General features: G+C 40.9%; 4 protein-coding genes across 7 annotated transcripts; 1 reads left to right on the top strand and 3 right to left on the bottom strand.

Moving 5' to 3' along the window:
* Positions 1-939: 939 nt before the first annotated feature.
* On the bottom strand, positions 940-2762 carry LOC139770417 (odorant receptor 82a-like). The gene is made up of 5 exons (XM_071702349.1): positions 1954-2762; positions 1604-1703; positions 1410-1520; positions 1133-1288; positions 940-1056 (listed from the first exon to the last, which is right to left on the bottom strand). The coding sequence occupies exons 1-5, from the start codon at positions 2760-2762 to the stop codon at positions 994-996; spliced, it is 1239 nt and encodes a 412-aa protein (XP_071558450.1). The 3' UTR covers positions 940-993.
* Positions 2763-3461: 699 nt separating this feature from the next.
* Positions 3462-5535, bottom strand: LOC139770427 (odorant receptor 82a). Its single transcript, XM_071702359.1, has 5 exons — positions 4718-5535; positions 4433-4532; positions 4245-4355; positions 3905-4060; positions 3462-3833 (listed from the first exon to the last, which is right to left on the bottom strand). Exons 1-5 carry the CDS (start codon positions 5515-5517, stop codon positions 3780-3782), a joined length of 1221 nt encoding a protein of 406 aa, XP_071558460.1. The 5' UTR covers positions 5518-5535; the 3' UTR covers positions 3462-3779.
* A 584-nt stretch (positions 5536-6119) lies between these two features.
* On the top strand, positions 6120-27811 carry LOC139772542 (aquaporin AQPAn.G). 4 transcript variants are annotated; one of them, XR_011718161.1, is made up of 8 exons: positions 6120-6177; positions 6241-6416; positions 6788-6931; positions 7009-7242; positions 7508-7588; positions 11697-14050; positions 15293-15408; positions 16273-27811. XR_011718161.1 is itself a non-coding variant. In XM_071706315.1 (6 exons), exons 1-6 carry the CDS (start codon positions 6162-6164, stop codon positions 8179-8181), a joined length of 786 nt encoding a protein of 261 aa, XP_071562416.1. In that variant the 5' UTR covers positions 6120-6161; the 3' UTR covers positions 8182-8782. The 4 variants fall into 4 exon arrangements, 1 of the variants encoding a protein (XP_071562416.1); XM_071706315.1 differs by lacking the exons at positions 11697-14050; positions 15293-15408; positions 16273-27811 and adding an exon at positions 8047-8782; XR_011718163.1 differs by lacking the exons at positions 6120-6177; positions 6241-6416; positions 6788-6931; positions 7009-7242; positions 7508-7588 and adding an exon at positions 9748-9762 and having other exon boundaries at positions 11697-14054.
* Positions 14592-22839, bottom strand: LOC139772552 (protein lethal(2)essential for life). The gene is made up of 3 exons (XM_071706341.1): positions 22585-22839; positions 16560-16781; positions 14592-15215 (listed from the first exon to the last, which is right to left on the bottom strand). Exons 1-3 carry the CDS (start codon positions 22837-22839, stop codon positions 15087-15089), a joined length of 606 nt encoding a protein of 201 aa, XP_071562442.1. The 3' UTR covers positions 14592-15086.
* Positions 27812-27883: the final 72 nt, after the last annotated feature.

Genomic DNA, 27883 nt, shown 5'->3' on the forward strand with positions numbered 1-27883 from the left:
TGATAACTCGTAATTTGCATTTTCTAATGTATCGGTTAAGTTTCATGGGGGAAAAAACAGCAGCTGCGGTTGGAACAAATCGGAAAGGGGTGAGCGAGGACGTCGTGGTCATCACGATGACGTGGTGAAAACTTTTGTCCGAGGATAACCGTAAAGTTACTGACAATACGTAATTCTAATATTTTCCTGGAAAAATTCTACATGTTGAACGTGAAAGTTTTTTTTTTGCCCGTCACAGATTAAGTATAGGAAGATCCAGGTTCGAAAAGTTAAATCAAAAAGGACCAAAACCAATGATCGAAACGTCGTGATAATTATAATTAATAGAAGGTGGTCAGTTGGGTCGAGTAAAAAGTTATTATAGTTTTCACTGTTCATAACGGAACGTATTCCATAAGTTTTGTAGAACCTTCTGATGGGGTAGAAAAAAAGCGCAGTTTTGAAAACAGAGGGGATATTAATAATGCTTTGAGGTACTTTAAAATGGAGGGGACTTGCAAAGTAAAACGTCGAGTCTACCGTAAAATCATAGTTTGCAATCTGATTGCGTTTCTTTCTGCGAAAAGGGAGAACCGTGGAAGCCGAGTGTTTTTGCATGATATCAACTAATAATAATAGCATTAAACACTTTTACTGCGTACGGTATAGGTAATTAATAAATATATTATTTAATATAACTGTAAATATAAAAGTAAAAATAAATTAAAAGTATATTAAATATGCATCCAAATAACGAGCATTAATGTTGTTATAATGACTGACCTAGAAATAGTCTTAATGTTGTTTTAATTAATTGCTAGTGAATTAGTAATGCAACTGATTCACCGTTTGATCCGTAAATGTCGCCGTAAATGAACGTCGCTAAATGATAAATACGAGCAAAGAGAAATGATGAATATAATATTTTATATTTGTGGTTTAGCAGGTAGGAAATTAATATATATTTTGAGCAAGACAAAGAATTCATATTTCAGTGAATGGCATTTGGAATAATCATACGTTTTGCGTCGTAACCATTCGAATAAAATTTAAATACACCATTGATGTCTTGCACACCTGTAAACATTTGTGAACGTTAATCAAACAATATGCTTAATATCCAGATTAATACAACGGAAGAAATTACACTTACCTCGCAAAAGCTTTGGAGAGAAATATCGAACATTTTAGCAGCTGTCAAAGTTGACGGACGGGTCGATCTGATCATCACCATAATTAAGCTATTCACGTTTTTCGTTGGTACCGTGTACCAATCGATGTAATACGATGCATCTCCAATCTTTACACTCTTCAAGACAAAAAGTTAAATATGAATCTCGAGCTCAATGCTTAATAATTAAACTAATTGATTAATTTTAATTAATAGCTTAATTTAAATTGATTACTTATTTGTTTTAAATTAAATGTACCTCTTCCTTAAGACGATCACCGATACTTGATAAGGTAAAGACATTCACAACAATCGAAATGACTAATATAAAATATATAATCACGCCGAATATTTGATTGTCTTCCCATTCCTTAAAGAAATTTATGTGGAAAAAGAAATTTTTTTTAAATAAATCATTCTTTTGCGAGATTATATGAGAATATATCCAAATACCTTGAGTACTCCATATTCAAGAAAACATATGATAATAGTACATCCAACCATCTCTGATAGAAAGACGAAATTTAATGAATTTTCGATCATCTCAACATACCTGTAATAAGTATTATCATGGAATCAAAATAAATGTAATTAAATTATAAATCGGAGTAATTGTAAATAAATATGGCAATACGTATACGATGAAGACGTATTATTTAACGCCATTCAAGACGATATTTAAAGTAAAATAATAAATAAAATAGTAAAAATAAAATTTAAATTTGTTCTCTCTCTTTTTTATACCAATAAATTGATATTATTGGCGACACATTTGCTGAAAAATTCACAATTTTCTTTCCGACCTGAGAGCTTGCATGTGGTGCGTGATTATCCAACCGAATCGTTCGTGAAAATCATCAGTTCCGCCGATCAGCAATCTTTCCATGTGTCTGCGGGCGATCTCGAACAAGCAGCAGGCATGCATCACGCAGCTGGAGATTAAGCTGTAAACGCCGCAGTTTGTGGACAGGATGAGGGTGCTGAATATAATCTGAACGACGAAGAGGATCTCGTAGAACGGTGAGTCTTCCACCACGAAGAAGACGTAGTCGCTGAGATAGGGTAGAGGCAAGTGCGTCGTGTTGTCCTGCTTGACAACTTTATCCGCCACCAGCGGCATAATTATGTGATAAGGCAACGCGCCACCGTACAGCAATCCCAAATATATAATCGCGAATTGCCTGCCGACCCTGGCGTTCTTCACCATCACCAATCGATCCTCCTCGCTCTCCACGTCTCTGTACTGAATCTCCATCTCCTGCAGGCAGCACTTGATGTCGTTTCTGTTGATGATCATCGTCCAGAACTTGATGATACCCAACAGGCTGAACACCTGAGCGGCTATGACCTTCATGTACTTGGTCAGGTCCTCCGCGTCGAAGAAAGTATAGATGACGTGTGGAACGAGCAGAAAGCACATTAAGCAAAATACGACGCTCGTCTGGAAAATATATTTGATTCTATCCATCGTGGAGTCGTCCGCATAAAGTGGCCAGACGCCGACGGGCGTCAAGAGAATTTTGGCGACTCTCACCACGTACTCCGCGTCCGACCTGTAGTCGAAGTTTCGGAATAGCGCGCGGTCGTCGGCCAGCGACATGCCCGCGATCATCGTTTTTACAATTATTCGCTTCGCACGTTTGATTCCCGACTGACCGCAACAAAGTGGTGGCCGTGGGATCGTTGATCGGGCAGCGCGCGAGTTAACCGTGGGCGCTTGCGTGTGAGAAGTTCGCCTCTTCGTGGCAACTTTCAGCAAGGGGCCATTCTTCTGAGAATCACCGCAACTTCCATTAGAGAAAAGAATACGTATCATTTCGTTGACTACGCAGGCGCTATCGAGAGTCGCGAAGACGGAGGTTTACTTCGTCGAGCCGTCGAGGACAAAAGTGTACGGTGTTCAGAAGGACGAATATTTCTGTGCTTCAGCAAGGAAATCTATTTCGAAATGTCTGCTGGGTGTGTTTGCTGCAATGATATCAGTTAATGTGCAATTCTCTATGCATTTCCTAATTTTGATATAAAAATAAATAAGTACATTATACAGATCTCTTAATAATTGATATTTGCAGATATATCTATACAAGTTTATATAGATAAATTCAACTGTGGTTTCTCTATTTCAACATTTTCAACAATGTCAGGCCATTTGGTAAGTCATTTTATTGAAATGTTCTTTGCAAGCAAACTGCGCCCGACAATTTAGGATGATTGTAGAACACGCTGCAGTCTCGTATTACTCACGAATTGTGTTTTATAAAACTCGAGAAAAGGAAGAAGTTTCGGAAAGGGAAAAATAATGATACGGCAATAAAAGTTCAAAACAAAGAATACGCATTATACAATATTGCGAACTTAGACGTATAACTCAGAGAGTAATTTAAATTAATTCTTTTCGGAGAAGAGGCAAAATTGTGGACGAAGACACTGTATATGAAAATTGCATGACGTGTGCTATTCGGATTATTGTAGTAATACGATTTATTGTTCGACAGAGAGGTGATTGTTTAGCTAATATTTGATAAAAAGAGTAAGTGAGATATATCATATATCTCACAAAGTGACGGTAGCTTAGCATTTCTTATACATAGGCGTTCGATAGTTTATATATAGGATATAACTCCAGAGTTTATGTAGTCATCGCTCGTATAAAATTAAAGTACGCCGCTGACGTTTTGCACACCTGAAACGCGCATAATACATATATAGCGGATATTATTTGTATCAATTTTTAGATAAACATTAAGCAATTACCTCGCAGAATCCTTGAAGGGAAAGATCGAATATTTTTGCGGCCGTCAAGGTTGATGGGCGGTTTGATCTGAGCATCACCAGCATTAAATCCCTCACGATTTTTGATGGCAAATTATACCAATCGATAAAATACGACGTTTCTCCTACTTTCTCGCTCTTCGTAAAAGGAAGAAATAAATCAATCGATCGATTAATTGATTACATTAATTTTATTATTCTTAGAATTCAAGCTCGAGCGATTTTTATGGAAAATTTTTATTTATTTGTAATTGCGATGGATACGTATTACGAAATATTTTATAAATTATGAATTATCTAGTATACAAATTGCGGAATGTACCTCTTCTTTAAGGCGATCACCGATAGCTGATACAATATAAACGTTCACAAATATTGATGTCATTAGAACGAAGTATGTGCCCATAGGTAAAATCTTTCCGTCTTCCCATTCCTGAAATAAATTTGCATAAGCGTAGGTTTGAATTTTATCCTGCATTTTGTTCTAATAATTCATATTAATGAAAATACCTTAAGAACTCCGAATTCTAGAAAGCATATAATAATAGTGCATCCAACCATCTCGCATAAAAAGACAATGTTTAATGATTTCTCAATCATCTCCGCGAATCTGTAATGTATTTCATTACTCAGTGAACGTAAATAAAACTGATGTAAATTACGTAAACGCGTTTTTCTGTCTTTATCTTAGTTACTAATAGCATATTAATGCATATTGCATGCGATTTAATTGAAAATACGATTGGAGAAATTTACAGAGACACCAACGCGTAAGGCGCAAATGAAGACTTTCACCTGATGGCTCGCATATGGTGTTCGATTATTCCTCCGAGTCGCTCGTGGAGATCGTCGATCCCGCCGCTGAGGACTGTCTCCATCTGCCTGCGTACGACCTCGAACAAACAGCAACTGTGCATCACGCAGCTGGCGATTAAGCTGTAAACGCCGGTGTTGGTGGAGAGGAGGATGCTGCTGATCAGGATCTGCGAGACGAAGACAATCTCATAGAACGGCGTTGGAAAGTCCTCCACCACGAAGAAGATGTAGTCGCTTAGGTACGGCAGGGGTATTAGCGTCGTGTTGTCCTCCTTGATAATTCTGTCCTCTAGTAGCGGCATAATTATATGATAAGGCAACGCGCCGCCGTACGATAGCCCCAGGTACGTCACCGTGAAGAGTCTGCCGATCTTGGCGCTCTTCGTCATCACCAAGCGATCCTCCTCGCACTCCACGTCCCTGTATTGAATCTCCATCTGTTGCAGGCAGTCTCTAATCCCATCTCTGTTGATGATCATCGTCCAGAATTTGATGATGGCGAGCAGGCTGAACACCTGGGCGGCTATGACCTTCATGTATTTGGTCAGGTCCTCCGCGTCGAAGAAGGTGTATATGACGTGCGGGACGAGCAGAAAGCACATCAGACAGAATATCAAGCTTGTCTGGAGGTGATTCTTGATCTTGTCGGTTTTGGAGTTGCCTCGATAGAGCGGCCAGATACCGACGGGCGTTAACAGAGTCTTGGCCACCTTCACCACGTACTCCGTGTCGGCCTTATAATTGTGATTGCGAAATAGCGTAAAGGGTTGCGTCGACATCGCTCGCGGAATTTCTAGTTCGCAATTTGTTTTTATATGGATTATAGACGATGCGCGAATATTCCCCCCCAACGACTGAGACGGACACGAGCGTGCCCCAACCGCGGGAGCCAACCGCGGGCACTTGCGTGCGTAATTCATATCTCTTATAGCGATGATTTTCTGCGGGCAATCTGCGAGAATCGTTGAAAGTTTTAATGGCGAGGAAAACGCATGCAATTTCAGCGGCAACGCATGCGCTGTGACGGTGGTAGCTTCAGACTCTCCGAGTCGGAGCTTTATTCTTCCACGTCGGCTGAAGGAGTAGAGTTCTTTCCAGAGAATGGTCACCCGGAATGTAAGTAGACTCGTGCAAATAAAAAACCAGGCTTTGACCATTCAGGAGTTATCGTAGTATCGAGTTATCGAGTATTATCAGTATTATTGATTTGGATTTAAAATTAATCATTTATATATCTACTAAAGTTCGAAGAAATGATGTAATATCGTGAATGTGCATATCTTCTTAGTGTATGCAGTGATTCACAAGAAGCACTTACCCTATCTATCGATAAGATGTCGCATTTTTTTTAAATATCTTATACGAAGAATGTGACGCGCAGCGCAACGATTTGCGCAGATCGCGTCAGTGAACTCGAATCATCATGTCGGACGATCAAGGTAGTGAGTGTTTAACATCAAAATTCAGATAAATGTCAAAATATGCTTATGCAATTTTTACAGGCGGAATATGGCAGATGCAGAAGAACACTATCACGATGTTCGTGGCGGAGATCATTGGCACTGCTGTCCTCTTGTTCATCGGTTGCATGGGAAGTATCGGCGGATTGGGATCCGCGCCGCCTCCGCCGCTGCAACCGGCGCTCACCTTCGGTCTGACGGTGAATCTCATAATTATGGTACGTATTGTCGAATACTTGATTCCTCGAAATGATATGAATATTCTTTTTTGCTGAATATATTTAATAAACACAATTTACTAAAATACGTATAATGTACACTTGTTTTATGATACGGATTTTGTAATGTACACATATAATGCCAAGTTTATATATTTGATACTTATTATTACATTTTATACTTATTACTTGTAATGCATAATATATGTATTTTTCATTCATATGCGATATAAGTTTCATAAAACTTGCAATATCGATAAAGTTAAATTTTGCTGATTAGATTTTATGAAAAACATATATTTTTACAAGGCATATAAAGTCTGGTTCATCGTGTTTCCGCGTACAAAATTTCAATCGCCGATATTTCTCAGATGATAGGTCACGTAAGTGGCGCTCATCTTAATCCGGCTATCACCATCGGCGCGGTCATAATGGGCCTGAAGTCAATTCCGACCGGCGTGGTTTACATCCTGGGACAATTTATCGGCGCCATCGGGGGATATGGAATTTTAAAAGTGCTGTTTTATTGTTTCGTTATTGTTACACGGTACACCCGATATTCGATGCGAACGATGATTTGGTATTCCCGCAGATGATAACGCCGGCGGAATTGTTCAACGATGGAAACCCGAACTCGACTGTCGGTGTTTGCATGACGGTCGTTCATCCGGGGATCAGCAACGTGCAGGCTTTATTAGTCGAGGTGTTTTGCACGAGTTGCTTACTTTGCGCGTTTTGCGCCGCGTGTGATCCACGATGCGCTCACCTTTCGGACTCAGGCGCCCTCAAATTCGGCCTTTCAGTCACTACTCTTTCCTTCGCGGCGGTAAAAAAAAATTACTCTTAAACAACGCAATTTTCTTTATTATTAACATTATTATTACTTCAATGCATCAATTATTCTTTTACTGGAAAAAAATATATTCTGTGTACAGTCCAATAATTTTCAATGAAATTTTCAATAAAATCCTATACAGCTGCCATTTTATAAGAAAGGAAAGTAACAAAGTACATAAAAAAAACCAATAATCTTTTTACAGTGAAATATGCGATTGAAAAAATCAATAATTTATTCTTTTCTATCCCTTCAGGGTCCTTACACAGGGTGCAGTATGAATCCAGCGCGGACATTCGGGCCTGCATTTTGGAATAATGCTTGGAAGGATCATTGGGTAAGTTGAAAATGGAAATTCTGTTTTATATGACAATCTTGCTGTATTATAAATATAAACGAAAATTTATTCCTAAGATTGTCAGACTCCGATTTTATAATGATAGTGTATTTTATTGTTTCATATAATCAACTCACAATCAGATTATGTACGATACATAGAAGTCCGATTACGTTAACGAACGCACAAGCAACTCGATTGTAGCACACATAACAAAATTATCTTTAACGCTATGTCAGTTTATTTAAACATCGCATATCGATGATTTTTTTTCAGTTTTAATTCAGTGGCAATATCATTCCGAGATTAAACTATGTAGAATATAATATTTTGTATAAGAATGAAACGTATATCCGAACAATAGTTAATATAAAATATAAAAATAATGTTCTTTTATCCTTAATTTATTTTTCTTTTTAAATTTCTATCAAATCGTTTAATTTTTTTTGTCTAATTAGATTTATTGGGTTGGTCCTATTTCGGGAGCTTTACTTGGAACATATGCCTATCACATGCTGTTTACAGAAAAACGACAAAGCAAGAGAGAATCTAATGATAAAAATCTTAACATATATATAGATACATTCGAATAGTGCAATGTAATCATGTAATATAAATAACATACAGGCTTAATTTATTATATATCCAGTCTATAAATGAAGCTATAGTATAATAATCTAATTTTTAATATTTTACTTGATAAACAATTACATAATTATAGATTATCATCTATTGGTCATGTTTTCTTCTGAGTAACTTCCAGTTGTGCTAGATGGCAGATGTATAATTCGACGATAATCTTAATATAATGACTTTTTTTCTCATTTATTTAACATTTAAATATTGAATCCATCTAAAAATTAATAATTGTTGAATGTGATCATACACATTTTAATATAATATAATTCCAGTTTTTTCTCATATTTCTAATATTTGTAAAAACAATTTATTTATTGCTATTATATATATATATATAACCGATAAAAGACATTAATAATATGATACAAATTCTTTTTTTTTAACAAAGAAGCCTATTGTATAAATAAATTATTTGCTCTATAACTATCTTGATATCGATTGTGGTACATGAATCGGCTGTAGACAAAGAAGATCTGCGCCGTGTAAGTTGCGCAATGTTCCTATTATATTTGTTAGATAGAAAAAAGTTAATAAATATATAAATTTTTGAGTTTATTTTTCTAGTTTCTTCAATAGTACATCCATCATGTTTGGAGGTACAATTCCCTTCGCCACTTAAAAATAGAATATCCGAGTGGGTAAAATCTAATAAGGTCGCAGTGCATCTTGGATGCTTCTAGAATATTAAAAGATCTCACGCTGAGTTGTGCATTATTTTTATCTCATTATTTTTAGAATTTTGTTTCTTCTCTCGAAGCAAAGGTCCAAAACCTGAAGCTTAAAGCTCACATGTATATATATACAGACACTCGATTTTATTCGCTGTGACGTTTGTCTTTTCTATTGTGAAATATTTCTATTTTGTAAATAAGAATACAGAAAATTCCATTTATATATTTCTGTTATCATTTCCACATAAATTCGCATAAGATAATGTTACAAACTATAGATGGTAATGAAGAATTCAAATTTTTCTTAAACCTATTATTTGTTATTACATTTTATTCCTGTTCAGATGAGTACAAATGTATTCAGTATAGCGAAACAAATCAGCGCATGAGTAAATTCTTACCAACTAAAATAATATATAGTCTAAACCTTTAAACTGTTAATTTAATTCAATTTTAAGAGAAAGTAACGTAGTTTTGACGTGGTAATATTTTGCGAATAAAGATCTCCGACGGTTCGCACGACGATCCCTTGCGTAATCCCGGCACGGCAGCTCACAGGATTGTGCAATTTCTTCCGTAATTTATCCGGTGGATACGTCGGGATTTGCACCGGCCGGGCCGGGCGAAAACATCGTAACCGGCGTAGGTTCATCAACCTTCACCCAGCGACACACTCTCGCCGGCTGGGACTTGGTCACGGATGCGATCGATAGCGCGCGGGGCGTTTCGTCGACGTTTCGAGAAACGCGCGCCCCAGGCCGCCGCACCGCGTACACACACACACACACACACACACACACACACACACCTGCGTACATCCCGGGACTCGAAAACGCCCATGTTGCCTAGCTCCCGTGGAAAAAGGTATACCTTGCAGCATTGTCGTGTCACAAGTGTCAAACCGGGCAGATCGTTTGCAAACCGGCTGGCCGGCTCGACCGGTTGGTCCGGCTTGACACGACACGGCCGGCCGCGCGCGCGCGCGACCGGAATCTCCGGGTCCAGATTTGAGATTCGAGTATATATCCGCCGGTGTATCCCGACCCCGTGATGCAACATCATCCTCGACGTGACTGCCGAGTTCAAGGTCGCGCGGTACCGGCGAGGCAAACTAAAATTAGTTCAGCGGGCAGGGCAGGGCAGGCAGGCAGGCAGGCAGGTTACCCGTCCGCTCGGGGAAGCATGACGCCGCGCGAATGAGAGTTCGTTATTTATGTAGCGATCTGATGAGGGTTGACCGTGGTGCCGCGATGGCGAGAGGAGAACTTTATACAGCCCCCGGGGCCTCCGAGGGAGAGAATATTGCGACGTAGTCGCTCTTTCGTTCCCCGCCGGCAGATCGAAGTTCTGCGCCGCGCTCGTCGATTATGGGTGGGGCAATTTTCGTCCCTATTGCGTAATAGACGTTCACCCTTTGCTATCCCGGCTGTGCGATCAAGTATAAACAACTTGTTGGGTTTAATATAGATGAGAACGCGAGGAAAACCGTCTAACTTTACATCGAAGCTATTCTTCATTCTGACAACATTACAAGCTGTATATTTTGTTGGAAAAAAAAACTGAGGTTTTTTTTACACTATAATGGTATAGGCTTTAATTTACGCGTAGATATTAATATCAGAGTCGCAAGAATAATAAGAATTTTTTTTTTTTAATAGCTTGCGACGAAGTTATATTAATCTCTACCGTGCAATTCCTATTTTTATCACTGGTAAACACAATCCGTGGAGAAGGGAATAATGCACGAAACGTATAATCGATCCGTTTATTTTGCTGGGTCGGAGACAGCGAACATTTGCGCACTTTCTATACGTTATATCTATATAACTCGCTTCGTGCATCTATCGATTAGCTGCTGCAGCTGAGCCTCGAATGTTCTAGAACGTTCGGTGGAAAGCACCTAAACTGCAATATCTGCGATTTCTCGAATCCGTTATACCTGTAGATATCTGTTAAGGAAATCAATTGCTATTACTAATTGCTGAGATGTAAGTTGTTCACTGTCAACCACGCAGTGTCAAATTATACTCAATTTGAGTCACTTTTAACCATATCTATAGGTCGCCACTGCTCCTACTCAAAATATTGTCGTTAATTTAACTAAAACAATGTTAATTTAATTAAACCAACAGAGTTAATATAATAAATTTTGACACACATGGGAGTTAAAAATAACAAAGTATTATTTAACTCAATTTATTAAACTCAAGGTTTAACATTTATTCCTTAATATTTAACAGTGTTCGCATATTTAAAAAAATGTGTAAAGTATACAGAACGTATCTATTATATGTACTCGATGGAATTTATTATTCAGCAAATTTTTTTGCTGAGTCATATTACTGCTTGCGGACCGCTCGCAATCAGAACGTGAAACCACATAAAAACCACACGATATATTAGTTTAAATTTTCATCCTTAATATTTAACAGTGTTCGCATATTTAAAAAAAAATGTGTGAAAACACACAGAACGTATTATATGTACTTGAAGGAATTTATTATTCAGTAAATTTGCTGAGCCATATTACTGCTTGGAGACCGCTCGCAATCAGAATGTGAAACCACATATAAAAACCACACGCTATATACTTGGTCATATCGCTCGTTCTAAATTTATTTACTTACGAGCGATGCGCCGAGTAAGAAATTTAAACTGGGATATTCGAGGTATACCGCGAGATCGTCGAATTACACACGACATTTCCTAACTGTAAATGCATTTCTTTGTAATTAATCGTTCTCCTGAGATCGGAAAGAACGTGCTCTCGATTTTCTAACTGTGTCGATTTGTTCCAGTGACCTGTCAGAATCAGAAAAAAAAAGGCTACATCGGTGGGAAGGTGTACCAATTGAGAGTCCGTTCGTTAGCGATGTGCGCTAACTGTATACACCGCAATCTTCCGACATGTACCGACAAGAGATCGCCTAACCGAGATCGGCAAGAAGAGAGACATCGCGATCGTTGAGAAAGTTCCCACAGATCATCACGCCCGTTCCCGTTTGACGCAACATAGTTGGCAACCGTCTCTACCTTAGCATTTCATTACGCCGCTCTGAATGACATCTGAATGTAACGCGGTATCGCACGGGGCGCATTGTTATTTCTATGAAGTATACAAGTAGTTCTCCGTTCAACCCTTCCGTCGGAGCTTAATCCGCCGGCCGTTGTCAACGGCCGACAAAAAGACGATCTCGCAGGGAGAGATAAGTATCTAGCGCGCGTACGTGCGCGCGCGCGCGCGCGCCCCCCTCATACATATATCTCTCTGAATAAAATTGCATTAATTGCGTCTACTTAAAATGGAGCGGCCTTTGTGGATACGTTCGGGCCGGGCTAACGAGCAATATGAAAAGGAAATCGATAGAGCGGCACATGATACACCGAGAGAGAGAAAGAGAGAGAGGGACCAACGTAATGTTATGCAACCCGGTTGTACGCCGCTACATTATACGCCGTTGCCCGACGGTCGCGCACCGCCGAAACCGTTGCGATCTCTAATGCGCGCGGATTCATTTATCTCCTCATTTTTCCCTCTCTCTCTCTCTCTTTCTCTCTCTCTTCACGATTACGCGTCTCCGGGCATAGCGAGGATCGTCCCGGCGACCCACATCCAAACCGCGGCGCGAGGCGGGCTGGCGTTACGTTGCGTAATGTTTGCGCCTCCGATTGTTGCCGACCATCTCGCGCTCGCATCGAAATTGCTCACTCTCACGCTCTATCGCCGCCCGTACCACGCCGCGAGTGAGTCCGGGGGCCGGGGGCCCCTCTCGCGTGTTTGCAAACACGCGTCGTCGTGCGTCGCAGGCCGGCCGGTCTCCCGCGACCGCGCCTCCAAATGTCGTAAAAATAGCCGCTGTCGCTCGCCTCAAGAGCTGATAAAAAAAGAGAAAAAAAAAGGAACTACGCCGGGGACGACCGCAAGGTCACTCCGCGAGTTGCCTGCGCAGCACGGAAATCCCACCACGAACGTTTCCCCGACCGAAGAAACTGCGTTTCATTTCAGCGTTTCGGCGTGGCGCACGCACGCGATTTCGCAATGTTGGACGATGCGTAGCGTCCTCTCCCACCGCCCCCACCGTGGTACCGTACGCTTACAAAATATTTACGAAAACAACCGGTCTAATCGGTCCACCAGTGATAACGGCCTCTCTCTCTCTGTCTCTCTCGGCGATAACAGAATCCTCATTATCGCACGTTGTACAGAGCGCGCATTTCGTCACGCCCTGGAATGTCTTCTCTGCGACATAAATCAATCGTCCTGCGAACGTAATTCCTCGCGTAATTCCTTGCGGAGTAAATATTTCGGACGGACACGAGGCAGGCCAAGGTCATGCCTCGCACCTACGAAGTATACAGGTTCCCCGCGCGGTCGCTTCGTTACGCAATAAGCCTCAAAACATGTCCGTATTTCTTTTTTTTCCTATCCGGGTCCTCTGCCGCAGGTACCTCTTTCGAAATACGAAACAAATCGACGCGCACATGAGACCGGCGCGCCGGTTGACGAGAAGGCTACGCCACGTTATACAAACGGCATGGCATTACATCACACACACCGGTGACTGTACTAATGGCGGCGGGGGCGAGAGGGGAAGCGGCGGCATTCTCCTGTATAGGTTGGGCGTTATGGTGGGCCCCCCCCCGCCCGGTCGAGCTGAGCGAACGTGCCAGAAATCCCGTCGTCCCTGCCGGCCGGGCCGGGCGCCGATCAATACTCGGCATTTGCTGATTTTTCGGCTATGCCGTGGAAAAAATGTCGCGATCGACGTACCGATCGACAGATCTCGTCGCGACGATGCCGATTACGATGGCGCCGTTGGCGTCGGGTGCCGCGAAAGGCCCGAAACGATCGATCGCGCGGAATTGCGCATTACGCGCGCCGCGGCGGAGCGAGGGAGACGCCGCCGGAGATCTCGAAGCTTCCTCCGCGCGCTGCGGCGACGCGGCGCGCGCCTATATAAAGCGGCCGGCCGGCCAGCCGCGGCGCATTCGTAAACAAACCCTGGTTCAGTTCGGACGCTGCGAACACCCGAAGACCCCCTTCACCCTCCACCATCAGTGTAACACACTTCGGCTTCTTACTTCGTCGAGACCGCCGGCACGGGAAAATGTAGGCGAGCGGGCACCACGGTGCGGAGCGCGACAGTTTACCGTAGGTATTCCCCCCCGAGTTTTCGGGTTTTTCTTAATTCTTTTCTCTTATTCGCTTGATGATGCTCCAACGCGATCGTTTGATTCATCCCAGCAAACAAGAACTATAAACAGTGCGTCTATATTATTATTTGAATTATTTCACACTCAACAATGCAAGTGCGGTATAACATATGTTATACATTGTTGAGTGGGAAATAATGACATTGACGCAATACTGTTAGTTGAGGTTTGCTGGGGTTGATCTAATCCTAGAAAACATTAAGTAACATGCAACTTAGAACTTCCTATTCGACAAATGCAACATACACATATGTTATATTATACTTAAATTGTTGAGTAGGAAATTTATAATTTGCATGGTATTTGCTGATATTAGATTTGGTGTATAAAATTTTATCGTATTAACTTTTATTGTAAAAGTAATGAAGATGGTTGAGGTCACAGTTGCACTCAGCCATCTCTCTGGATGGGCATTTAAAAGGGAAACAATTTATTTGCTGTAATTATTGATAATGCGATTGGAAAGCAGCAATACTAAGGAAGATGAATATAAATTATATTATGATGCTTAACATTTTGGTATTTCTTTTTTTTTTTAATTGACAATCTCTAAATTCCAGTTATATACACACATGTAAATTATATTATTAGACTTTCTCTCAGGGATTTTAACCGAGGTTTAATTGTTTCTCTCTCAGAAATTAGTTATCTCTCTTTCCAAATTAGGATTGAAGAGACAAGGAAAGAAAATCAATTAAACTTAAGCTAAAATTAACATATTGATGATGCTACTCTGATAACTCGATTGAACATTACAAATAAATTTTACGCTATTTTAAGGTATTATAATTTATATCATGTAACAAAATATATGTATATTATGCATTAAAAAATTATATTTTGGTAAAATATTAGAGAATTATTATGTACGGCACGATTCTGTCATTCTACAAAATTGCTTTGCTATATCCAGAATCGAGAAAGTAAAAGAATGAAGTGAAATGTCGGAATGAAAGTTTCGGACAATGAATTCCTTAGTCGGTGGTAGTGGTGGTCGTAGTAGTAGTAGTAGCAACAGTTGTTTCCACGGGAACCGGCTTGGCAGCTGGTACTCCCGTTTGAACAATGTTGACGACTCTTTCCGTGCCAGCCGGCGTCACGTTCTGAAAAACATATGTACAGAAATAAACGTCGGATGCCCCGATAAGCGAATTATGAGAGCTATGTTTGTGTTTTTTAGTGCACCCTACGGGGTCGGTGCTTGAACAATCCGTACGCGACGATAACAGCCGTGATTAGAATTTGTGAAATTCCTTCACGCTTCGAACAAATATGCGAAGAGAACTGCGATAATAGGTAAGCGCACAAGGTGTCTAGACGATAATATATTATGCATTAAGTTAATAGGATTATGTGTCTGAACAATGAATTTAAATAGTTAAAAATACGACGATTAAGGTCAATGTACGAGGCATATAGTGCGGATAACAAATGCGGCTTTGAACTGTTTTATTCTACTATAACATATACACTACTTATGAACTTTATATATTCATATCATCTGCAAAAAAGAGGTCTCTACCCCGATAATTTTATTAACTTTTACGCGTCGGAATCATCCGGAATCATCGCACAAGAGAACCATAAATTTACAGTCAAAATTTAGATATAGGGAATTTAAAATTTAATATATTAAATATATAATTAATTAAATATATATATGTATACATTTGCAATTAAATTCACTTTATGGTACTTGACAGCTAAAAACTAAGAAAGATGATGTAAATAAGCAAAAAAATTAATTATCGATAAATATCAATAGTGATAAATTAATCGATATCGATCAATATCGATAAATCGATAAATTACATAATAAATTAAAACTGTGTCACGTTTGACGAGGAACACTCGACTGTCGACTAAGTGTCATCGATTTTAACAGAATTCAATTTTTGAAACTCACCGAAAATGCAATTGCTTTTAAATCTGGGGACATTAAGGGATTAAATATCGAGATAAGGACACCGTTTAGCGTGTTATCGTCGTCTTTTCGCGGATAGTTTGTCATTCGCTTTTGCATGGTATCGCCGAGTTTCAGGAACTTGCTTTAAAATCGACGCACGCTGATCTAACGATATACCGCGAATGTGCCTCGTCCACGCGCAAAGACTGCGCCCCTGAATTCCGTACGTTAACGAGAGATATTCTGTTTTGTAGTTTAGAGCAGAGCTCGTAGTGTTTGATCCAAAACCGTCGGCACCATCTGCCTCCTCTAGTACTGCACACTGAGGCGCAGCATTGGGAACGTCGGAATCGAAAAGCAAAAGTCAAATATGTAACGTAAGCCACATCAGCTATAACAAAGACGAGAGAGGGGAGAGAGAGCGAGAGAAGGGAGCGATAGAGGGAGAGAGAAAGAGGGCTCCGTTCGTTCGCGGTTGAATCCGCGAATGAGGGAGCTAGGCGGATGTTAACGCGGATTGTCTCGGCTCGGTCGAGCGTACCTTTTTGGGCGCCGTGATAGTTAGCACACCATCCGAGGAGAGGGTCGAGGTGATGTTGACGAGGTCGTGAGACGGAGGTAGGACGTATCTGCGTACGAAGTGTCTGCTGATGTAGCCGTGCTCGTCCTGCTTCTCCTCGTGCTTGGCCTCGACAACGACGTGATTGTCGACCGTCTTCACCGAGATCTCGTCCGGTGAGAATTGTTGCACGTCCAGTATCACCTGCGGATCAGAGAGCGCAGCCCCGCGGGAAGGGGGCTTTTGTCACTTAGCTTCGCTCAGGATCCCCTCTCGTCCGTCACCGAGGAATAGAAGTCTCTCGCATTTCTTCCGTGAGCGATCGTAAAACAGCCGCCATGCATCCGTAATGCGAAAGTTAAGTATCGATATCACTCCCGAATGAGCTTACTCCGAAAAATAATGGTCGATTTTTGAGAGCAATAAGACCCACCACCCTTTTCTTGCACCGCGCGAATTAGCGTTTCTTTTATTTTGATGTTACGTTCTTGCTCTGGCTCGACTGAATTTTCGTCTGGAAGAGGATCTCGAACGCCGCTGTGCATATTTTAGCGCATATTCTAAATCCTAAAACATCGTACGCGTTAGGCGAGCTATTTCAGGCACAATAATTCCGGCTTACCATCTGAAACAGCGTTTCGTCAGATAAATCTCACATTCGTCCTTTTCACGCCCTCCGCGTTCAGGGAATCGCCGATCAGGCCCGGTTGTTGGAGTTCCTCCGCGACGAGCGAGGAAAATGACAATTCAGCTAACGTTCTAGATCCTATCCCGACCGTCAGATAAGAGCATCGTAAAAAATAATAATTTTCTTCTCGTCTCGATTCACTCATATGTAACCCGCGTTTATTTAGATTATTGCGCGTTATGGTACAAAAGCAAACCGGGAAGATGTAGTTGTCGGCGCACCTACTTGTGTGAAATTGTTCCTTTTTTTTTTTACGATCAAGAAAACGAGCACACATACAAGTAGGTGATTTATTGGCGGTCCTTTGCGACCGCCGGGACGGCTCGCTTCGGCGAGAGAGGAAATAAAATTCCTTCATCAATAAAAACAAAACCAAAAAAAAAACAAAAAAAAAAACAGAAGAGAGAGGTAAACAACATTTTGACGAGAGGAAGCTTTAACAACCTATAAGTAGTGAGGCAAGCGTGCCCGAGTTTCTCCGGGTGATCCTGCGTGATCCTGGAGCTCGGCGGCGAACGCGAGCGCGAAGAGATTAGCGGAGGATAACTGGCTGTGCATTTTCGAAAATAGTACCAAAAGAAAAGAAAGAGTAGAAGGGAGGAGGAAGAAGAAGGTTTGCGGAGCGACCGCTCCGCGGACGGTCGACTCGAGTGCTGCGCGCAGACATATTTTGTACAAATAAAAGAGATAGAGAGAAACGCGAGTTCCGTGTAAGAAGGAGAGAAAAAAAAGCACAAAAGTCATTTTGTACGATTCTATTGTTGTGGGTATTCAAAAAGCATTTATTTTTGTATAGAGATTATAAAACAGGGCGGGGGATCGGGCCCCGTGGGTCCCATTCGCGTGAGCGGCGCACCCTTTGAAGGGGTGCGTCAGCGCTCGTGGGGGACGGCACGAGCCTCGGTTCTTCCATTCGAACAAGACTGACTAAGCGCGAGACGCGATACATCTACTCTTTCGGTTGCATATTTTATTCCGTGGCTGCAGCGCGCGATTTCTCGCGCGCGAACCCTCAACGAAAAATCATAAGACGTTAATAACGAACGGAATAGTAGTCACCTCGGACCCTGCGGCAGGCAAACCGTGCGCGCGATTGCGCGAGGAAAAAATATCGCGGAAAGAGAAGGAAAAGTAGAAGTAACAAAGAAGAAATATACATACACACATACACATATATTATATATATATATATATACACACACAATACGATTAAAGAAGGGGGAGGTAAAATGAGAACTGTGGTAAAACTGTGATTTTATAGAGATTCCGAAACCGGCGTGACTAACCGGAGATCGTGCAGCGCGATCGTCCTTTTTTTGATACGCGTACCTTTCGTAGAACATTTTCGGGCAAAACGAGAAGGATAATTGGTCCCTTTAGACTGAAATCTGCTAACACCGTGACTATTACTACACAACTGGATCTTGTCCAAATAGGGCGATTAGATGAACTACCATACCGTAGGAGAAGCTAAATTCTTTTCGGCACAAACGAAATCATTGTAAAAGGGGACAGATAAACGCCGTGGATGTTTTCTTGACGAGCATTAGATTATTCGAACCTTTGCGGGGAAGAGGAAAAAAAGAGAAAGAAGTAACAAAGAAAAATAACTTATAAAAGAGAGCAAAACAGAAGGAAAAGTCGTCTCTCCAATCCGATTTACTCGCCCTCCCTCGTCCAGAGGGAGGTGCAAAAAAACGCCCTCTTATCCCTCCCAAAAAAATAGTCCTAATCGAATACTCGTTTCACCATCCCGATCCGTCGAAAAATCGAGTTGCCGCCCTCCCGGTCGATTCGCGATCGCGCGATTATGAAAGCGTAATTATGACGCGTTATGATGCACAATGTATGCATGCACAACGATAGAGACAACGGCAACCGCAGCAGATGCAGTCATCAGTTTTTCGGGCCTTCTGGTGTTCCGGAACTTTTTCGTTCGTTGCTTTTAACCATTCTTACCGAGCGTTGAGTTTCACCCGTCCCTTACGTTTAGTTTCATCCCCTGCCGCGGTTTCTTTTTCTTTTTAACGGCTGATTCGTTCCCTTCGAAAGTAACGTTCGAGTAGATAGAGTCTCCATTTCGATTTTTCCGTTAACACCTTTTTTCTCCCCCCTCTCCTTCCTTTCCCTTCCCTCCCCTCTCCTCCTCCCATTCCCTTCCCTCCCCACCCCTTCTCCGTCCCGTTTAATTTTCTTTCTTACGAATGCGCCCTTTTGTCCTTTCCTCTTACGCCACTCCCGTCATCTTTCATCATTTGTCTCCTGCGACTTTTCTATATTTCGAAATCTAATTACGATTCGCTGTTCGTTTTTTTGCCAGAAGATAACGTAAACGAAAGTATCTTCCCCTATAACTACACTTATTAAATATTGTACTTTTTTTCGTAGGATATCACTTGAGACTCTTTGTATTCGACACAAAATTTATTTTGCGTCCGATGCAAATCGCGCTCGAGTTACCGATACCAAAATAAGGAGTTAAGAACCGCTAAAGAGTTTAAGTCGTGTCTTAGCCTAAGTTACTATCACGCATAATTGAGCACATTCCGTTCGCTGTTGCATCATCGAACTTTCTCGAGGAAATAAATGTAATTGTAGCACAGAGTGATCTCGAATTCATGAATTTAGAACTGTCAGGTGAATCAATGTTGCACACATGACAAAGCGCGAATGTAATTTGATGAGCCAAAGACCGTGTAAAATTCGTGAGTTTTGGAGCTTTTAGGCAAGTTGCATATTCGACGTAAACAACCAATACAACACGAAAAAGACCGTTACTTCAGACCGTGACTAAGTTATCGCACACAGCGAACGTGATTATATTTTATTTGTTGTTGCATTACCGAACTTCCGGAGAGATAAGATAATTAACGATTACAGCATAACCGACTTACGCTTTTGCGAATTTAATTTAGGCGTGTCGCGACAACGCTTTTGCGAACTTAATTTAGGCGTGTCGCGACACAAGTTGTACACCGCGCCGAGTAAACACGTATCTATAGCTTGCGTATGTAAAATTAAACTTATTGGGCGACTGATGTATATTAATCGATATTACTGTCGAGTTACTAAGTTACGCTAGATCCGAGGCGCGATAGCTGAACGATCTTGAGGATCGGGAAGTAGCAAACCCCGCGGACGTTTTATCCAGTGTGAAATCAAACGAAAGGTCAAAGATCCAACGACGTCTTATAATCGAAGGGATAATAGCGCCCTGCATATCTGCACTCGAACCTCTCGGAAAGAGAGAGAATGAGAGAGACAAAGAAAGGGAGAGAAACATTTTGTATAAATTGATCAGACGATTTAAATTCATTCGCGATACTCTCGGACGCGACAGCAAGGCATTCGACTGATTCCTGATTCTCGACTTGTCTACTATATGTTTTAGGATAACTGCAAGCGTAAGATAATCGATATACCCCGCAGCGCGTGTTAATCCTAAGCATTAATCGCGTGCATATCAGCCCGAATCGCGAGCCTTACATGGATTTTTCTGACCAACACACTCGTAAAGCCGTATATTTCTTCGATACGCTCCGTGCTAGGAAACGCAACGGCTATTGGTTTGTAATTTTTCCGTAATCTGAGGAAGCTAGGTATGTCCAGCCAGTTGTGGACAGTTCCGCGGCATTACAACGACTAAAAATACGCGAAAAACCCGTCTAAAAATAAACACGTTTGCATCACACTCGCATTCGGGGCATTCCGTGGTAATTTTAACGCGCGTTGCTTCTTGTTTACGCTTTCTTGCCGCACCACGAAGTCATATCCAACGACAAACGCACATTTAACAGGAAAAATATTACGAATAATTTTACGTCATTTTACGCGATTTTGAGATTACGAGACAGAAGAGAGCTTCTTCCGGAAACTGTAAGAGCACACGTGTAGAAGCGGCTTGCAAAAATTATAAGCAATTTAGTATAACGATATTCTTCTGAGGCGAAATTAGCGGTGAGATTTTGAATTGCAGATCAATCGAAAAGTGATAACAGTCTCTTATTGTCCATTTGCATTATCGGTTATTATTATTCTTGAGTTATTATTATTATCGATTATTACGTAAGACAGCGAGATTAAATATTCCCTGAACTTCTATTAGTTCTGAATAATTTTCGGCCAATTCCCATCTTTCGCAGGATCCTGCTCTATGATATTCTTCAGGATCCTGCGAAAGACGGAATTGGACCGTTACACAGCAGTACTTCCGCCCTATAATATATCTTAAGTAAGCTTTTAACACTTTCCTGACAAAAACTCAATAATAACTCTACGATGAAAAATTTGATCAACCAACGTCTCACGAATTAAATATACGATACGTGAATATAATTTGCAAGATAAAATTGATTTCGACAAAAAGATACGTTACTTCGGCTTTGATAAGTCCGCCTGATCGCAAGACCTGCGCGTTACTAGGCTAAATTAATGCGTAATGCATAATTGAATATATACATGGACATACTAGGATATAGGTATTAAGACGACCAAAAATAACAAGAGGAGTTACTGGGCCTAAGCAAAATTATCCTTGTAATGTAAGGTTTATAATTTAAGGCCATCTTTCGTGTTTCGCCACGAAAAGATGAAACGACAAATCGAATGCTGAACAGAAAAAGTAGCAAAAGACCATTTTCACAGTGGAATGTCACGTAACATGGACGAGCACGATCGCGGAAAAAGACGTATTTTCTAGCCTGACAGATTCCGTACATATTCTATCGCTCTACCTGTCGATGCAATAAATTGAATAAACTTCTAATACTACTTCTCTAACGAACGGGAAACAAATAACAAGCAGAGAGACACTCAAAACACTGGCAAATATCAAAGGAAACAAAAATAGTTTGGCAATAATTTTTTGAGTAAACCTTTTGAGTAACTGCACATTAAAAATAGAAAAAAAATTAAGTATATGAGATTTTGTGTTCTTGATAAGATATTTGAATATGAACTACAAAACTTGACTACAAAACCAACAAAGTCTCAGTTGAAAAAAATCATTTCTCAGTAAAATTGAAAAAATTTATCTTCACACCCATTGAAATAATCGTGAATAAATTAAAATTGAAGTAGAAATATAAAGTCTTCCAATATTTCAATGCTCCATTGTGCAGGCGACCTATAACAACAAGCCAAAAATATTATCCTGTTCGCAAAGAGCCACATTTAGACCTATTCAAATTCAAAATCATAGAGATCTGCAAAAGAGCGAGAAAAAGATACGCAAATTCACTTTCGATCTGATTGCACCGTGTAATGTTGAGCCCGTTTCGTTGGAGTTCAGTATCGCAAAGTCGTTCTATAAACACCAACCTGGAAAGTATCATTGTCCAACTGGATCGTGCTGGTTCCGCTCGAACTTTGTCGCGTCACGTTGCCCCATGGTCGGTAGTATGGTCTATTCCCGAAGATCGAGCGTAGGGGTGGCCGATCGATGCCGAGACCGGTGAGACTTGAGATCAGATCGTCGCGGTGGAGGCCGGTGCCGAAGTGCTGGTCCAAAAGTCGTGAGACGGGACGGTCGAAGTCGTCCCACCAATTACGGAAAACGAGCGGCACGATCGACATCTGCAAACATCAGCGCGACAATCGGTAACGACTGATCGGTGCTTTTCGCTTGATCTTTAAAAATCCCATCGGAAAACAAAAAAAGAGAAGAGCATTTTCAACGGAAATTGAAAAGATAAAATATGGACAGCCCGGGCGAGAGACAAGAGTGAATGAAAACCGAAGTAGACCGAAGTATTCCAAAGTAAGTGACGCATAGACAGTAACGCGATTAAATAGTAACCACAGCGTATGCACTATAATTCTAAGTTTTAAGCTACGTAAGCTAGGGTACGCCAAGATAACCGAAAATATTATTAATCGTTATTTCTCATACATCATACATTTATTCTCTCGTTAATATTCTTGATCGGGCGGTATTTAAGAATTATCGTTAAGCAGATAAATTAATCTTTTGGAATTACTCTCGAAATACTATTAATATACAGTTCTAATTTGCAGGCATTTATACACGCGATCTCAATAGATGAAAATTTATCATGCAAATCTTACAACGGCCGAAGCACATCGTAGTTACAAAAGACTTACCAAGTCATCCATTTCGGAGTGGATGAGTTTTCGAGGTGAAATGCATACAAAATGCGCATTAATAATATAAAAGTCACAATAAGCATCTAACGTATTAATAATATAAAGGTCACAATAAACGAGGTCCCAATCCGACTCGTCATACGTCGATGACACTAATCGCTAATAATTAGGCTACTCGTTGGTACGGTTAATCGATAATTTTTAGGGAAACGTAAGAGCGCTAACTTGCACGTTAATAGATTAGGTGCGACAGCTAGGTGTGACAGCTAGGTGTCACCCCGTTAAAATCGTTAAAATCTAATACACATACGCGAAAAACTCACTTTTACTTGAATTCTTCCCTTCGACGATAACTGGATAAATCTGTATATAAAAAAAAAAGATCTTAACTCTTCTTGCTATTATACCATCACGCAACATAGATCAGACGACCTTCGACATAATCTAACACAACTTTCCTCGTGCGACGATAGAGAAACTTCGCGTAAACAGATTCGAAAGTTATTCCGGGCTTGCACCAGCTAAAAAACACCCTCGTGCAACCACTCCAGGTCTAAATCGCGGATCTGGGAGCCTCTTACGCATTACACCAGACCCGCGCAACTCAATAATTCCTAACAAGTTAAGTGAGCAACGCGAAATTAATACGAACGCGAGAATAGATGACCGAAAAGATAATACTGTTAGTAGATCGTAAATCGGTTTCGCGACAGGTACTCAAAAAAGAGAGAACAAAAATTCACTAAAGTTTAGGCTAGTTGTAAGTCGTAAGCGGCAGAAGCGTAACCGCAAGAAGCTAGTCCGTTCGCGTAAGATCACGCAGGGAGTTTTTAAGCGAGAGCTCCGAGCTCAATCTCGGGCCGACAGGAATTGTCGGAAATTGAGTATCGACCAACTTAAGCGATGGAACAACGATAACGATCAATCCAGAACCAGCGCAGGGACTAGTTTATAGTCATACGCCCTCCGCAACAGCCTTGTACCTCATTACGCGCGTCTGAAACTGTGCGCGATTTACCAATTATACGCAATATCGATGATTAACGATTACCTGCGATCTCCGCACATCGCGGGTGACTCGCGACAAAAAAATTCTTCCCTCTTCGCTTATTCAATAATTAAGGACACGCGTTTTCAACGACCGTTCTCGACGGTAGATGATTCACTGAGATGGGCACTAACTGGCAAATTAACTAAGGATCCGTTAGTTTAAGATTATTCCGCACAAAACATAAGTAATAAGCTTAACATTCTGATCTAAAACATACGCATAAATTGAGGTAAATAGCGTGTAAGGTTACTCTTAAGTAATCTTAAGTTGTAGGATTATAATATAGGATTACGATAGGATTATAATAAGGATGTAATCCTTATTGGTATCCTTCATCCTTCCCAAATACAACAAAAACAAATTAGTGCGTAAGTGAGGATGCGAGGATAAACGGGGTAATCCCGCGGGGGGTGCGGTACACACTCGCGAAGAAGCGCAACACGGGAATATCACACGTGCTACCGTACTTTTATCTAGGAACGTGAAGATCCGCGATTGATTTACTCGAAGATCACCGGACTATTCCGTATATCGCCCGAGTCGACTTCTGATTCAGCGCGAGTCGCGGGTCCATCTTAAATAGCCGCGACGCGGAGGTGGTGTTTTCCTACGATGTCACGTGACGTTTCACTGACTGTCCTGTCCAAGAATACATCGACTTCGAATACAGACGAGATTTTGGTCGAGATTGACTCCGCCGTTTTCTTTCCCGCGACAACGGCATTTCTTGCTATTTTTCGCGAAGCTACGATTTTTAGGATCGGAAATCCTCCCGCTGATTCATCATCCCGCGATTGCCGCGAGGCGTAGCGATCTCACGATCCGAATTTGGGCTGCCCGTAACGAACCGACGGTGTTGTCTTTATGAGGCAGACCCGAGTGGAGTCGATTCTATCCGCGAAACCGTCTGACTGTTCGAGCAAACGTCATCGATTCGTTATCGAGCCTTCCCTTGACGTTCGAACGCTGCTTCCGTCAAGATCGCGGAATGGCGTAATAGTAGGCGATCTAACGCATTTTGCTCAGCGCGTTATTCTGGACGGTCATGCTAAAAAAAAAAAAAAAAAAAAAAAAAACCCAAAACGGAAATCCTAAGAGTGGATCGGAACGAATAATCTCGTCATCGCGACGCGTTACATTTTTTGTACTATAATGAATTAAAGAACTGATCGTTCCGTCGTTTGCATCGCACCAAACGGGGGACTCTGAAGCTTCTCTCGCTCCCACCGTAATTCGCTTAGCAAACCTTCCTAGAAATAGAGAAATCGACTGAAATAGAAACAGCGCGTCTTCGATCAGTCGCGATGATCACACTGAGAGAAATGTTGAAGAAAGTTTTGTTGAAACAACCAAAATTTTGTTACTGTAACAAAATTTTGGTTAATTTTGGTTGTTTCAACAAAACATTTCTCTCAGTGCAGCTAAAATGTCGACTTATTCGGAAATCATGGCACACACCCGGGACACTTTAGTTGCCGCGAATTAAAGATCGAATTAACGAATTATAATCTAATATAAAATATTAGATCGGGCGTCACCAGTCCTGCAGAAATTTTTTAGGCACGGAGAGTGCTAAGAGCGCGTTCTGAATGCTATAACGCCTACACGCGTGTTATTTTAGGATATTGGATTATACGCATTTTTCTTAGAATACGTTTTCCTTCGATTTGCTTCTTTCTCGTTTCAGCATGCATAAGGAAAGTTATGATTAAACGCCGGCGTTAAGCTTTGCGCGACAATTAACGACGCACACTTTCGTCGAGCCAATATCTTCGAATTTCAAGTACGCTATTAGAGATTATATCATTTTGGCCGCGGAAATCTCAGCGCGAGATTAAGCAGGAGCACGTTGATATAATGTAGGGTCTAAAATAGATTATAGTCTGATCACTTTCTACGTGCGTTGCTTCGCGCGAGCACAAATGTGGCAATATACCGAATCGTGATGGTCGTACGTCCGATCAATTGTTGCACGCGTCGCTTCGCGCGGGGATAACCGGGATATAAGGATGGCAAAATGTAACAAAAATCTATAACAATGACAAAAAATGACGTGCACGTCACCAAAAAAAAATAATAAAAATAAAAAGATACAACTTAGGTATATGTGTATTTCTATATTTAATGCTAATAATAAGATTAATACTTAGGGAAAGGTGTTGTATGCTAGGCTACTTCGTTACTCCGCGAATTCCGTCTACTAGCGGCAAGTGCTAACGAAGCAATCTCTCGAAATAGCTCCCGATTCACGTTTCGTCTAAAAATACGCCACTTGTTACCAAAAATGAACAATACGTTGAGCAAACAGTTGCATTTCTGCTAAATGAATAAATTTCAAACTCACGCAACCAAAACAAAGAAGATGTATCTGTGATGTTGAAGCTGGACGATAACCATTATCGAAATATCTTATACCGATCAGAAGCGAAAAATAGTTTTAGGACTTCGAAACAAACGGCTATCGATGGCAAATCCTGATTTTCAGCAAAATTATTTATGTTAAAAGAGATAACTGAAAAGAAAGAGCTTAGGCAAATTCTTAGATCCGGCAACGCACTTGTTGTAGGTTGCACTGAAGACGCGGGTAATTTAGCGTTAAGCGTAATTCCTAGATCTTCGGACGAATCATACTATGTGGCATTATAATAGTAACGATAAGCAACAATGTGCTTGAAACTTGTTATTACATATTAATAATCGATAATTCCAAGCTGGAGTCTTACCTTAAGGAGGATTCGTGTCTTTAATCTTCACCTTTACTCCGAGATATTGTCGTAAAATACTCCGTGTGTTTACGTGTCAATAAACGTTCGAATAAACTCTAAAAATGACTCGATACTCTGATTGTCGCTAGGGATTTAAAAAAAAATGAAGCTAAATGTCTCGTCGATACTGGATAAAACGACCATGATCATCCGTGCGTCCCGTAGGGAATATTATGATGTAACACATATGTATACTTGTAAGCATATGTCAGCATACGTAAGAATCTTTACTATGAATGTGACTTTTGTTAGTAACCATCTGTTAGGCTGATACTTGTAACTCGATAGGCTATTGATGTTATTATACTCATCCACTTTGATTTGTAACGTGCATAAGTGTAATTATTTTAGATGCAACAACGTTTATGTCAGGGCAGTCCTAGGATTGAGAAAAAGCGAATGCGTATTTCCTGTATTCAACAAAAGACAAGAACGAAAAATTTGTAATTTGCATAACTGAGACCATATCTACGCTCTGTTGATGAAAAAATTGTGGAAAATTCTATCTCGATACGGCTTACACTTTATACCTGGTTTTATTTAATTCTGTATTTATGCAGCGCATAGAAATAGGCCCTACGCCATTTCTCTGGCTGAAAGAAACAATAAAGTGAAATCCGACACACATAGTGTATTTTCTTTCAACTTGTAAGTTATACCAGTCCTTCCAAGTAATAAGTCATCGCCGAAACTTAAT

Source organism: Temnothorax nylanderi, unplaced genomic scaffold, assembly GCF_030848795.1.
Source record: "Temnothorax nylanderi isolate EJ_2023f unplaced genomic scaffold, tnyl_v1.0 TNYL_tig0003_pilon, whole genome shotgun sequence".
Taxonomy (NCBI): domain Eukaryota; kingdom Metazoa; phylum Arthropoda; class Insecta; order Hymenoptera; family Formicidae; genus Temnothorax; species Temnothorax nylanderi.

Excerpts from the sequence above, each read along its gene's own strand:
- LOC139770417 (XM_071702349.1), bottom strand. The coding sequence starts at position 2,762 with ATGATCGCGGGCATGTCGCTGGCCGACGACCGCGCGCTATTCCGAAAC. Across the intron at positions 1,521-1,603 it reads TTGAATATGGAGTACTCAAG|GAATGGGAAGACAATCAAAT; the intron begins GTATTTGGATAT and ends AATTTCTTTAAG. Across the intron at positions 1,057-1,132 it reads CTCTCCAAAGCTTTTGCGAG|GTGTGCAAGACATCAATGGT; the intron begins GTAAGTGTAATT and ends AAATGTTTACAG.
- LOC139770427 (XM_071702359.1), bottom strand. The coding sequence starts at position 5,517 with ATGTCGACGCAACCCTTTACGCTATTTCGCAATCACAATTATAAGGCC. Across the intron at positions 4,533-4,717 it reads CACCATATGCGAGCCATCAG|ATTCGCGGAGATGATTGAGA; the intron begins GTGAAAGTCTTC and ends AATACATTACAG. Across the intron at positions 4,061-4,244 it reads GTGATCGCCTTAAAGAAGAG|AGCGAGAAAGTAGGAGAAAC; the intron begins GTACATTCCGCA and ends CCTTTTACGAAG.
- LOC139772542 (XM_071706315.1), top strand. Across the intron at positions 7,243-7,507 it reads CTACTCTTTCCTTCGCGGCG|GGTCCTTACACAGGGTGCAG; the intron begins GTAAAAAAAAAT and ends CTATCCCTTCAG. Across the intron at positions 7,589-8,046 it reads ATGCTTGGAAGGATCATTGG|ATTTATTGGGTTGGTCCTAT; the intron begins GTAAGTTGAAAA and ends TTGTCTAATTAG.
- LOC139772552 (XM_071706341.1), bottom strand. The coding sequence starts at position 22,839 with ATGTCGATCGTGCCGCTCGTTTTCCGTAATTGGTGGGACGACTTCGAC. Across the intron at positions 16,782-22,584 it reads TGGACAATGATACTTTCCAG|GTGATACTGGACGTGCAACA; the intron begins GTTGGTGTTTAT and ends TCTGATCCGCAG. Across the intron at positions 15,216-16,559 it reads CTATCACGGCGCCCAAAAAG|AACGTGACGCCGGCTGGCAC; the intron begins GTACGCTCGACC and ends TATGTTTTTCAG.